General features: G+C 40.9%; 1 protein-coding gene across 6 annotated transcripts in view; it reads left to right on the top strand.

The window, feature by feature from the left end:
- QSER1 (glutamine and serine rich 1) overlaps positions 1-13,861 on the top strand; it is an 88,492-nt gene that overhangs the window by 30,134 nt on the left and 44,497 nt on the right. For all 6 annotated transcript variants that reach the window (XR_016230481.1, XM_051825482.3, XM_051825478.3 and 3 more), the window contains 2 exons: positions 10,867-10,979; positions 11,307-11,465. Coding sequence is in view for 5 of the 6 variants with exons in the window: in XM_051825478.3 (XP_051681438.3) it covers positions 10,867-10,979; positions 11,307-11,465 (272 nt within the window). In the remaining variant the exon portion in view is untranslated. The remainder of the gene's footprint in view (positions 1-10,866; positions 10,980-11,306; positions 11,466-13,861) is intronic.

Below are 13,861 nucleotides of genomic sequence, written 5' to 3'. Positions count from 1 at the left end.
ATACATATGTGATGGTGAGTGTAATCTGTAACACAGCTCGTGGAAAATTACCAATGATCACTAGGGTTGGATGACTAATTTTTAAAAGAAAGAATGATTTGTGGGCTGGCGCTGTGGCGCAATGGGTAAAGCTGCTGCCTGCAGTGCTGGCATCCCATATGGGTGCTGGTTTGAGTCCCAGTTGCTCTACTTCCAATTCAGCTCTCTGCTGTGGCTTGGGAAAGCAGTAGAAGATGGCCCAAGTCCTTGGGCCCCTGCACCCGTGTGGGAGATCTGGAAGAAGCTCTTGGCTTCAGATTGGTGCTGCTCTGGCTTTTGTGGCCATCTGGGGAGTGAACTAGCAGATGGAAGACCTCTCTCTGTCTCTACCTCTCTGTGTAACTCTGTCTTTCAAATAAGTAAAATAAATCTTTTTTTTTAAATAAAGAGTTTCTCTTATTCTCCCCTTTGTATAGTCTTTGACAATCACAATAATCTAATTCTGTCTCCTTGAATTTGCTTGTTCATATCATTTCATATAAATGGAATTACATGATACAAGATCTTTCATGTTTGACTTTCTTCACTTAGTATAATAGTACAGGATCATCAGTATTGGAAGACTACATTACTTAATTCAAAAGTTATAGAGCTATAATTACTAAGTGAGTTATATGAACCAACATGCTGGTCAGAATAAGAATAGTCAAGGAAAAGAAACCCAAGTATATTTTGTTGGTCTTTGACAGAGATGCCAAGAATAATCTTTACAATATATAGTGCTGAAACCATTGCACATCCAAATTTTTCAAAAATATATTTAAATTCTTATACCATGTACAAAAAGTTAGCTCCTACTCTACCATAGATCTAAAACTATTTTAATATAGGTTGAGCATATTTAATCCAAAATCAGAAATGCTAAAAAATCTGAAACTTTTTGAACACCCAGAAAACTTCAAGGGTGGGCGTTTAGCAAAGTGGGTAAGCCACCAGTGAGGATCCCATATACCCTATCAGAATGCCTGGGTTTCAGTCCTACCTTTACCCCTGGTTCTAGCTTCCTGCTGATGCACACCCTGGGAGGAGGCAATAGGTGGTACCTCAAGTACTTGGGAAACCAGATTGAATTCTGATTCCTGGCTTTGGCCTGGCTGGTTGTTGCAGACATTTGGGGAGTAAACCAGCGGATATAAGAGCTCTCTCTGTCTCTGTCTCTCTGCCCTTCAACTAAATACAATTAAATAGTTTTTAAAATGTTTCAGATTTTGGAGCATTTCAGATTTTCCATTTTTATTTTTTTAAAAAATATTTGTTTGAAAGGCAAAGCCAGAAAGAGAGAGAATCTGCCATCTGCTGATTTAGATGGGTGCAATGGCTGGAGTGGGGCTTGGTTGAAGACAGGAGCCAGGAGCTTCTTCCAGGTCTCCTACATGGGCACAGGGGCCCAAGCACTCAGCTACTTTCCCAGGCTCATTAGCAAGGGAGCTGGATTGGAAGTGTAGCAGCCTGCACACAAACGGTCACCCATATGGGATACCAGCATCACAGGTGGCCACAATGCCTGCCCCAGATTGGCATTTTTGGATTACAGATGTTCAACTGATAGCCTATGCAAATATTCTGAAATCTGAAAAACATTAAAGTCTGATATACTGATATACTTCTGGTCCCAAACATTTCAGATTCGGGATAACTTGACCTGTATATAGAACTTACAGAAGAAAACACAAGAGAAAATCTTTGAGACTTTGGATTGGGCAAAGATTTCCTAGCTACAGCAACCAAAGTATAATTAATAAATTATAAATTGGTCAAATTAAGACTGCTCTCTTAAATATTATCAATATCAAAGTCACAGGCTGGGAGAAATTATTGGCAAAACATGTCTCACCAAGGACTTGATTCTAGAGTATAAGAACACCACCAAAAGTTCATGGAAAATGGAATTAAAAGATAAATTGGGGGGCTGGCGTTGTGGCACAGTGCTTTAAAGCCCTAGCCTGAAGCGCCGGCATCCCATATGGGCTCCGGTTCTAGTCCTGGCTGCTCATCTTCCCATCCAGCTCTCTGCTATGGCCTGAGAAAGCAACAGAAGATGGCCCAAATTCTTGAGCCCCTGCACCCGGGTGGGAGACCCAGAGGAGGCTCCTGGCTCCTGGCTTCGGATCGGTGCAGCTCTGGTCGTTGTGGCCATCTGAGAAGTGAACCATCGGAGGGAAGACCTCTCTGTCACTACCTCTCTCTGTAACTCTGTCTTTCAAATAAATAAAATCTTTTTTTTTTAAAAGAGAGATAAATTGGGGTGGTGTTTGGTGTAGTGGTTGAAGACACTGCTTGAGGGGCTGGCATTGTGCAATGGGTTAAGATGCTGCGTACAACACTGACATCCCATATAGGTGCCAGTTCAAGTCCCTGCTGTTCCACTTCTGATCTCGTTCCCTGCTAATGTGCATGGGAAAGTGGTGAAAGATGGCTCAAGTCCTTGGGCTCCTGTTTCCATGTGGGAGACATGTAGGAAACTCCTGGCTCTAGGATTTAGTCTGGCCCAACCGTGGCCATGGAGGCCATTTGGGAAAGGAACAAGCAGATGGAAGATTTCTCTTTCTCTTTCTCTCCCTATCAAATAAATAAAATAAATCTTAAACAAAAGAAAACAAAACAGACTCTGCTTGGGGCACCTGTGTCCCGTATAAGAATATGTAGGTTTAAACTCCAGCTCTGATGCTGATTCCAGCTTCCTGCTTATATACAGCCTGGGAAGTAGCAGGTGATGGCTCAAGTAGTTGGCCCTGCCACCCACATGAGACATCAACATTGAGCTCCCTGCTCCTGACTTTGGCTGTTGCAGGCATTTGGTGAGTGAACTAGTTGATGAGATAACTCTGTTTCTGTATCTCTGCCTTTCAACTTTTTTTAAATATAAAGACTTATTTATTTGAAAAGCAGAGAGAGAGAGGGAGAAATATGTGTGTGTGTGTGTGTGTGTGTATAGATATAGATGTATGTATAGAAATCCTCCGTCCACTTGTTCACTCCCCAAATGCCTGCAACAGCCAGGGCTGGGTCAGGGTGAAGCCAGGCACCAGGAGCTTCTTTTGAGTCTCCAACATGGTACATGAGTCCAAGGATTTGGGCTGTCTTCTGCTTTTGCAGGAGCATTAGCAAGGAGCTAGATTGGAAGTGGAGCAACTGGAACTTGAACTGGCACTCCAATATGGGATGCCAGCATCACAGGCAGTGTTTTAAACTGTTACAGTGCCAGCTTCCTAATAAAGATCCTTAAGAAATGTAATAGCAATAACTAATCATTAAGAGTAATCAAAAATTAAAACCTCACTAAAGACAATAGGAAGTGAAGGAATTAAAAAAAAAAAAAAAAAAAAAAGGCGAGCTGTGAGACTGGGAGAAAATATTCCCAAAACATCTAATCTGACAAGGAATGTGGATCAAAAATATGTTTTAAAAAAGTATCTTCTTAGTGCCAGTAAGAAAGGAATCGATTCAAGGTCTTTAGAAAAGAATTGAACAGGGGCTGGTGCCATGGTGCAGTAGGTTAATCCTCTGCCTGTGGCGCCGGCATCCCATGTGGGCACCAGTTCTGGTTCTGGCTGCTTCTCTTCCCTTCCAGCTCTCTGCTGTGGCCTGGGATAGCAGAAGATGGCCCAAGTGCTTGGGCCTCTGCACCCACAAGGAAGACCAGGAAGAAGCATCTGGCTCCTGGCTTTGGATCGGCACAGCTCCAGCCATTGCGGCCATTTGGGGAGTGAACCAAAGGAAGGAAGACCTTTCTCTCTGTCTCTCCCTCTCACTATCTGTAACTTTACGTCTGAAATAGATAAATAATAATAAAAAAGAGTTGAACAAACTATGAGAAACCAAAAGAATAGCTATAAGTATATAAAAAGATGCTCCTCCTTATTTGTTATCAGGGAAATGCAGGTTAAACCATAATAAGATACAATTGTACTCACCTAGAATGGCTAAAATTAAGATCCCTGGAAAGATAAAGTGTTGACCGGAGTGTAGAGCAACTGGAATGTTGACACAAAAAGTAATGGTAATGTAAAATGGTATATGTACTGAACTTTTGTCTCAGTAATTCTACTCTCAGATATATAACATAGAGAAATGAAAATATATGTACACCAAAGACTTGAACACAAATGTTCACAGTGGTTTTATTCATAGGCGCTAACTAGAAATAGCGTAAATGTCCATCAGTAGGTAAATGTAGAAAAATAGTGCCGTATATTCATGCAAATTCAATGAAAAGGAATTAACAAATCATGTGCATCACGAATGTATCTCAGAAACATTAGTGGAAATAGCCAAGTACAACAGTACATTACTGTCTGATTCCATTTATATGAAAATCTGGAGTAGGCTCTCTTAAATTTTAGTGAGAATAGGGTTACCAGTGTTTGTATGGGGCTAGAGTGAGCTGAAAAAGGGTACTGACTGCAACAGAACATGTGAAAACTTGTGATGGCCATGTTACTGTAGTTGTTGGACTAGTACATATATTTATCAGAAACTCAACTATACACTAAAAATAGGTACACTTGTTGTATGTGAATTATACCTTAACGAAGTTGATTTTTAAAAAAATTTATTTGACAGGTAGAGTTATAGACAGTGAGAGAGAGAGAGAGAGAGAAATGTCTTCCTTCCATTGGTTCACTCCCCAAATCCCGCTATGGCCAGTGCTGCGCTGATCCAAAGCCAGGATCCAGGTACTTCTTCCTGATCTCCCATGTGGGTACAGGGGCCCAAGCACTTGTGCCATCCTCCAGTGCCCTGCCAGGCCACAGCAGAGTGCTGGACTGGAAGAGGAGCAACCGGGACTAGATCCCAGTGCCCACATGCAATGCCGGCGCCGCAAGGAGGAGGATTAACCAAGTGAGCCACAGTGCCGGCCCAATGAAGTTGATTTTTAAAGTTAGAAAAAGGGGCTGGCACTGTGGCATAGCAGGTAAAGCTGCTGCCTGCAGTGCCAGCATCCCATATAGGCACCAATTCAAGTTCTGGCTGCTCTACTTGCAATCCAGCTCTCTGCTATGGCTTGGGACAGCAGTACATGATGGCCCAAGTCCTTGGGCCCCTTGCAGCAGCGTTGGAGACCTGGAAGAAGCTCCTGGCTCCTGGTTTCAGATCAGTGCAGCTCCGGTCATTGTGGCTAATTGTGGGGTGAACCAGCAGATGGAAGACCTCTCTCTCTCTGCCTTTCCTTTTCTTTCTTTCTTTTTTTTTTTTTTTTAAAGATTTATATATTTATTTGAAAATCAGAATTACACTAGAGAGAAGGAGAGGCAGAGAGAGGTCTTCCATCCTCTGGTTCACTCCCCAATTGGCCGAAATGGCTGGAGCTGTGCCAATCCAAAGCCAGGAGCCAGGAGCTTCTTCTGGGTCTCCCATGTGGGTGTAGGGGCCCAAGGATTTCGGCTATCTTCCACTGCTTCCCCAGGCCATAGCAGAGAGCTGGATCGCAAGTGGAGCAGCTGGAACTTGAACTAGCACCCATATGGGAGGCTGGCGTTATGGTGCAGTGGGTGTTGAAACAGTGCCCATATGGGAAGCTGGCACTTTAGGCCAGGGTGGTAAACCCACTGCACCACAGCACCGGCCCCTCTGCCTCTTCTTTTCTCTCTGTGTAACTCTTTCAAATAAATAAATAAATCTTAAAAATATAAATAAATAAAATAAGAAAAAATTTAAAATATATCGTAAGGGTTGGCATTGCGGCTCAGTAGGTTAAGCTGTTGCTTGCAATGCCAGAATCCCGTATTGGAACAGCTAGGACCTTGTTGCTCCCTTCCGATCCATCTCCCTGGCAAAGCAGCCAAAGATTGTGTAAGTACTTGGGCCCCTGCCCACCCATATGGGAGACCTGGATGCTTTGGCCCAGGCCCTGCCATTGCAGCCATTTAGGAATGAACCAGGAATGTAACATCTCTCTCTGCCTTTCAAATGCATAAATAACTAAATCAATCTTTAAAATAAAATGCATCCTGAAATGGAATCCTTCAAAGAAAAACAAAATCCGTCTTCTGTAACTAATTAATAATGTAGCATTCAAAGGATACTTACTTTTGAATTCACTTGGGTTTTTCTTTTCCCACAAAGGCAAAGAGAGAGATCTCCCATCTGCTGGTTCACTTCTCAAATATAACAGTCAAAGCTCGGCCAAGCCAAAGCTAGGAGACCTATCTGGAGGGTCCCAGGATGCTCGTTAACTGGAAGTTAGCATGTGAAGTAGAGCAGGAGCATGAACTCAGGCGTTCTGAGATGGGACTATGGGCATCCTAAACAGCAGTTGAACCAGTATATCAAATGCTTGCCCTGAATCAATATTCTAACTAACTTTGATGAGGTTTGATTGTAGAGCATCAAGCAGCATGAAGAAATACTGAATTTGGTAGGATGTTACAGAAATATTAGATAGAGATAATGAATAAGTATATTGATGTACTTATGGATTAGGTTCTGACTTTTGGCCAGTTGAGGCATATATGAGAAATGAGGTTCGAAGATAATAAAATATATATTAGATTTGTATTGGAGTTGTCAGCATGAACTCTTTTTTTAAAAAAAGATGATTGATTTATTTCAAAGGCAGAATCATGGGGGTGGGCTGGGGAGAGACAGAGATTTCCACCCACTGGTTCACTCCCCAAATGGTCACAGTGGTTGGAGCTGAGTCAATCCAAAACCAGGAGCCAAGAGCTTCTTCTGGGTCTTTCATTTGGGCTCAGGGGCCCAAGCACATAAGTAAGGAACTGGAGCAGAAGTAGAGCAGCTGGGACTTGATCTGGTGCTCATATGGGATGGTGGTGCCATAAATGGTGACTTTACCCATACGCCACAGCACCAGCCCCAAGAACTCATTTTTTTAAAAAGACAGGTGTATCCTAGCTTTGTCTACCAAAAGGGTCTGTAAGCAATGACACCGCAGGCATTGAATTTACCTATCAACCAAACTTGGTTCTAAATTTCATTGTCCATCAGAAGGGCTCTTTATACCAATGGCTGATTTCATGTCTGGGACAGGTTAAATAGCAAGTGAGCCTGAATACCTTGTGCTAGAAGATAAGGATATATGTACCAACCAGGACATATCATAAAAGACCCAGGAACATGTTATAAAAGATACAAGACCCAAGGTATAAACTGAACATCAAGAGTGTATAATGAGGGACTGGCACCATGGCATAGCAGCTTAAGCTGCTGCCTGCAACTCCAGCATCCCATATGGGTGCCTGTACTAATCCCAACTGCTCCACTTCCAATCCAACTCCCTGCCAATGTGCCCAGGAAAGCAATGGAGGACGGCCCAAGTGCTTGGGCCCCTGCACCCATGTGGAAGAGCCAGATTAAGCTGTTGGGCCCCTGGTTTCAGCCTGATCCAGTGCTGGCCAATATGGCCATTTGGGGAGTAAACCAGCAGTTGGAAAATATCTCTCTCTCTCTGTAACTTTGCTTTTCAAATAAATAAAATGAATCCTTAAAAAAGCATATACAATGATAAATTCTTTTTTTTTTTTTTTTTTTGACAGGCGGAGTGGACAGTGAGAGAGAGACAGAGAGAGAAAGGTCTTCCTTTGCCATTGGTTCACCCTCCAATGGCCACCGCGGCCGGCGCACCATGCTGATCTGATAGCAGGAGCCAGGTACTTCTCCTGGTCTCCCATGGGGTGCAGGGCCCAAGCACTTGGGCCATCCTCCACTGCACTCCCTGGCCACAGCAGAGAGCTGGCCTGGAAGAGGGGCAACCGGGACAGAATCCGGGGCCCTGACCAGGACCAGAACCTGGTGTGCCGGCGCTGCAAGGCGGAGGATTAGCCTAGTGAGCCGCAGCGCCGGCCCAATGATAAATTCTTAAAATATACATATACCTTTTGGAAAACATACTAAGACACATAAATATGTTATAGACATGAGACTGGAAAGGTGGAAAAATAAGCTCATTTTTATTTTACTGAAGAATGCTAACTAATAAATACTGAAATGATGAGTTAATCAGAAAGCTGTCATTTCTAATCTCTGTTGTAATACTTGAATTAACTAGAGATCATGGTGAGTGATACCTAAAACCACTGACTATTTGGAACAAGAGGGGCCAGCGGTGTGGTGTAGTGGGTAAAGCCGCTTCCTGCCGTACCGGCATCCCATATGGGCACCAGTTCCAGTCCTGGCTGCTGCTCTTCTGATCTGGCTCTCTGCTACAGCCTGGGAAAGCAGAGAAGATGGCCCAAGTCCTTGGGCCCCTGCACCTGCATGGGAGACCTGTAGGAAGCTTCTGGCTCCTGGCTTCAGATTGGCACAGCTCCAGCAGTTGCAGCCAATTGGGGAATGAACCAGCAGATGGAAGATCTCGATCTCTCTCTCTCTCTCTCTCTCTTTCTCTCCTTCTCTCTGTGTGTAACTCTTTCAAATAAATATTTTTTTCTTTTTAAAAAGGAACAAGATATTCAAACTGTAATACCCCACAACCACATGCTTAATTTCAAAATAGGAAAAATAACTATACAGTTCTGGAACACTACCATAGCTATTTCAAGCTTGGCATCACTGATAATGAGGCAGACTAACATTATGTGCCCCTTTGGTGTAATAAGTACACAACATCACTTAGGCATTTCTCATGAGGTTTGGGACATCCTACAATTTAGCTGACCTCAGCTCTTTAAAAAAAGAAATCAAGAACAGTGATTTAGCCTAGCTGTTAAGATGCCCACATCCTACATTGTAGTACCGAGGTTTCATTCCTTGCTCTGGCTCCTGAAATTGGGAGGCATTGGTGATGGCTGAAATAATTGTGTTATAGCCACTCACATGAGAGACCTAGATTGTATTCCTGGATTCTGGCTGCAGATCTGGTCCTAACTCTGGCCCCTGCCCCTGCCCCTGCCCCTGCCCCTGGCCAAGACCTACCTGTTGTGGGCATTTCAGGAGTGAACCAGCAGATGGGAATTCTCTCTGTGTACCTGTGTCTCTTCCTCTCAAATTAAAAAAGATTTTTTTTTTAATTCAATGTCATAAAATCAAGACAAAGGTAAAATGGGATTAAAATAATTTTAATTTTATTTGGAAGGCAGAGAGACCAACACAGAGGGATATTCTGTCTGCTGGTTCACTCCCCTGAATGGTTGCAACATCTGGAGCTGAGGCAGGTTGAAGTCAGGAGGAACCCAATCCAGAGGTCCAATATGGCTGGGTGAGAGGGACTTAAGCATTTGAGGCATTATCTGCTTGACTCTCAGGGTATACATTAGCAGGAAACTGGATTGGAAGCAGAGTAGCAGAACTCAAACCAGGCACCATAATATCAGATGCAGAGATCTAAGCAGGGACTGAACTGTTGGACCAGACGCCTACCCCAAGCACAGTTCTTAAGTTAATGAGAGCAACCAAATGAAATTCTTGAATTTTGATTGTATTCTAATTAGAGCTTAAAACTCCCAGACATTTTGGCAACGGTTGGAATGTTTTCTCTGTAATTACATGGTTATTTAATTAATGTTAAATTTCACCAAGCCTAATGATACATTGTTAAATAAGAGAATGTGTGATTATTTGGGGAAATCTCCTTATTCCTGGGAAATATAGCTTAAGTTTTTAGAGATACAGTGTCACGATGTCTACAGGTTCTGTTCAGATGGGTTAGCAAAAACAAAAACGATGAATGTTTCAGTGTGTAGAGAAAAAATGTAACAGAATGTTAGAGTTGAATCTATGAGTTGTTCTGAATTACTCTCAGTGTTAAGGCTTAATTTTCTAAGCATGTTATTGTGAAATAATATTTACTATTTATTTGCATTACTTGATATTCCACAGAATGTTAGAATTTAAAGAGGCTTTCGAGGTAATTTTGTCTGTCTGTCTTTTTTTTTTTTTCATGTGGATGCGGAAGTTGGTTTGACAGTGATTGGGTCATTTAAAAAAAAAAAATCTTTGTTCAGTTTATTTGAGAGTCAGAGAAACAGAGTTGCCATCTGCTGGTTCTCTATCCAAGTGTGTGTAATAGGTAGGGCTGGGCCAGAGGCAGGGGCAATAGCCAGGAATGCAATCCAGGTCTCCCATGGAGGTGGCAGAAACCCAATTACTTTAGCCATCATCGCTACATTCCAAGGTCTGCACTGGCAGGAAGCTAGAGTCAAGAACTGGAGCGAGGAATTGAACATAGGTACTCCAGTGTGGGACACTGATATCTTCACTAGTTGGCTAACACTGACCCGAGTTACTTAATTAAATCACATTGTTGGTGTGAGTGTTTGGCTCAGTGGTATACATGCTAGTTGGAACACCCACCCCCTGTACTGGAGTGCCTGGGTTCAAATCTCAGTTTTGCTTCCAATTTCAGCTTCCTGCTAATGTTCATTCTGAGTTGCAGCAGGTGATGGTTCAAGTAGTTGGGTCTCTGCTTTCCACATGGGCGATCTGGTTTGAGTTTCCAGCCCCCTTCTTTAGGTTAGCCTGGCCCTAGCTCTTAAAGGAATTTGTCAGGTGAACCAGTGGATAGATGATATTTCTCTGCTTTTCAAATAAATGTAAGTTAATAAATCATTTATAAGCTAGAATAGAGCTTGGACAGTGAATCCAGCTCTCATATTTTCTAGGATATTGCTCTTTCCATTGCTGCATGGTATCTCAGTAAGATAATTCTATTTGAGGTCAATATGAATTAAGGAAAATACATAATTTTTCTTCTTAGCATAGTATCAATGTATTTTCCCCCTTGTGACATTATTTCAGACTATATTTGATCTACTCATCTGTAGGTATTCAGTTAAAGACTTCTAGTTTTGATAGTTGCTCTCCTAGAAATTTCTTATTCTTGTGGTTTTGACTACGTATTTTTGATCACTGACTTTTAATGTCCTCCAGTTTAAGCTATGAAGAAGGACATCCCTCACACTCTGAAACAGATCTCCTTCAAAGACAGACATTTGCAGCCTCTCATCAGCTTCCTGGATATGTTCCCACACCTCAACCAACCGGTAACATTTCTCTTCAGTCAAATTTTCATGTTAGTTATAAATGCTATGTGTAGGATGTAATCGTGCCATGGGAAATGTTAAAAAAGAGGTTTTTACTGATAGAAAACATAATCAATAAATTGAGAAATCTTTGTTTCATGCATCTTTAGCAATTTTAAATTATAAATATGGTTGGCCAAATTAGTATTTGTGTGCTATTTCAAAATAAAACAGTATAGGGTTATAGAATTTTTTGGCCTATGTTTTCAGACATTAAAAAAGTAGTATCAGGTATATAATTTTATATAAGTATATATTTTTACTTTAGGATATTTTATCATCCATTAGGTCTTTCTGGAATATTTGATACTAGTGTGAACAGTGCCAGCACTAACACTAAAGAGTCTTCAGTGATGAATTTTCTCTCTACTGTTGAATCCCGAACTGCTCAGGCTGCTTCTTCAGGAACTATTTTACCACAGTTCAGGGCTCCATCCTGGCAGACAGGTGAGTTTCTGTTTTCAGAATTTTTAATTGTTATAAAAATGTTGTTCAAAAAACATACTTTTTATGGCCTTGTCATTATAGTAGTGTGCCTGAGAATGATGTTAATTATTGATTTTTCCACTAAACTTTTTTTTTAAGATTTATTCTATTTATTTGAAACACAAATTAGAGAGGTAGAGACACACAGAGAGAGAGGTCTTGCATTCCACTGGCCATTCTCCAGATGGCCGAAATGGCCAGAGCTGTGCTGAATTGAAGCCAGGAGCCAAGAGCTTCTTTTGGGTCTCCCACGTGGGTGCAGGGGCCCAAGGACTTGGGCCATCTTCCACTGCTCTCCCAGGCCACAGCAGAGAGCTGGATTGGAAGAGGAGCAGCCAGGACTAGAACCAGTGCCGATATGGGATGCTGGCGCTTCAGGCCAGGGCTTTAACCTGCTGTGCTACAGCGCTGGCCCTTCCACTAAACTAAAACCTGGAGTTTTCCACAATTTTAAGGTAGACAAAATTCAAGAATTTGTTGCTGGCAGAAATTCAGTGTTAGTTCCCTGATATAAAGAAGTTCATATTGAAGGGTAGATAATTATTAAAGGTAAACCCTCTTTTAAAGTTTATATTGGCAGTTTATATATTTGTCTACTTGAGATGAGCAAAGATAAAATTTCATTTATTCTAGTGATTTCAGACTGAGTAGGTGGTAGTGAAAATTAATCTTGGGACTCATTTCATCATTAGAGTAATGTAAAATTATCCTTAATTGAACAGATTAAATAATTATTTAATAAAAGCTATTACATGTTGTTATATTCTGCCCATTTTTCAGCAATAATTATAATTGAAAGAGTGACAAAGAGAGAGAAAGAAAGAGAGAGAGATTGATTTTTCCATCCTCTGGTTCACTCCCCAAATGCTTGCACAGGCAGGGTTAGAACTACGAACCAGGAACTCCATCCAGATCTCCCATGTAGGTGGTGGCTGCCTACTGCCTCCCAAGTCATTATCAGGAAGCTAGATAGGAAGCAGCGTATAGTAGCTGACTCAGATGTGAGTATCCCAAGCAACAGCTTAATCTGCTGTCCACAATGCCTGCCCCATATGTGATTTTTTTCCATCCTTTCATTTTTCTGATTTCACTTTTCAACAGTTTCTCTTCAAAAATTATTTGTGTTTTTTTTTTTTTTTTCAGAATGACGGGATTTTTTTTTATTAAAGATTTATTTATTTGAGGGGCAGAGTGACAGAGAGAGCAAGATCTTCCATCCACTGATTCACTACCCATATGGCTGCAACAGCCAAGGCTGAGCTATGCTAAAGTCAGGACCCAGAAATTCCATCCCAGTCTCCCACATGGGTAGCAGGTGTCCAAATACTTTGACCATCATCTGCTACCTTCCCAAATACATTACCAGGAACCTGGAAAGGAAGTGGAATAGCTGAGACACGAACCAGCACTCAGATATAGGATGCTGGCATCCAAAGTAGCAACTTTCCCTACTGCCACAACACTGGCCCCAGGAATTTTTTTTAAGAGTTGTGAAGAAATGTCATAGTATTTTTGAGAAGACCATTATAAGTAATAGTTAAAAGAAATAGTATTTTATCACTCTGATGCAAATTCCATTAATGGAACTTCTCCATATGCCTAGTAATAATTTTTCTTTCTTTCAAAGAGATAATTAATGATTTCATGTAAATTAAAAAATACATAGCTTTTTTTGCTTCCTGAAGTAATCTTGTATTTCACGGTATTATTATTATATGTATTACCACATTACTATAGTTCATGGTGTTATTACTATATTAGTGTCAAAACAGTACGAAGGATTGAAGAATGTATAAAAAAAGAAAAATTTGTTAATGTGTTTGGTATATGTTTGAAGAAGGCAGGAAAGTTTTTAACTCATGTCTGAGTGAGGCAACATTTTCTGTAGATTGCTTTTAATCTTATACTTCTCTAATATTTAATGAACAGAAGTTAGAGAACATATTTTAAAGGGCCAGGGAATCCTTTCTCCCTGTTTTTCAAAAATGAAAAAAAAATTAGTGAAAAGTCACTATAAAATATTTAATGATATGTAAAGTAAAAAGTGAAATTTCCTAACTATAGTCCCACTTTTTAAGAGAGGAGTTAACAATCTGGCATTTAATTTTCTTGGATTTTTTTTTTTAAATGTTAACCATATATCCATCTAGTTTGTTTATGGCAACCGTATTACTAGAATATATCATACTTAGTTGATTACTTTTGATAGACATTTTGGTTGTTTCTACTTATAAACAATATAATATAATGACCATCTACACAAGTATCTATATTTATTTATTTTCATAGAATAAATGTTTGAGATGGAGCTTTTGGATCACAAGGGTGTGCACATTTTCACTTTCATGATATATGGC

Source organism: Oryctolagus cuniculus, chromosome 1 (assembly GCF_051225735.1).
Source record: "Oryctolagus cuniculus isolate XC-2025 breed Fujian yellow rabbit chromosome 1, ASM5122573v1, whole genome shotgun sequence".
NCBI lineage: Eukaryota > Metazoa > Chordata > Mammalia > Lagomorpha > Leporidae > Oryctolagus > Oryctolagus cuniculus.
The sequence above is the reverse complement of the archived record's forward strand: the minus strand, read 5'-3'. Positions and strand labels throughout refer to the sequence as shown.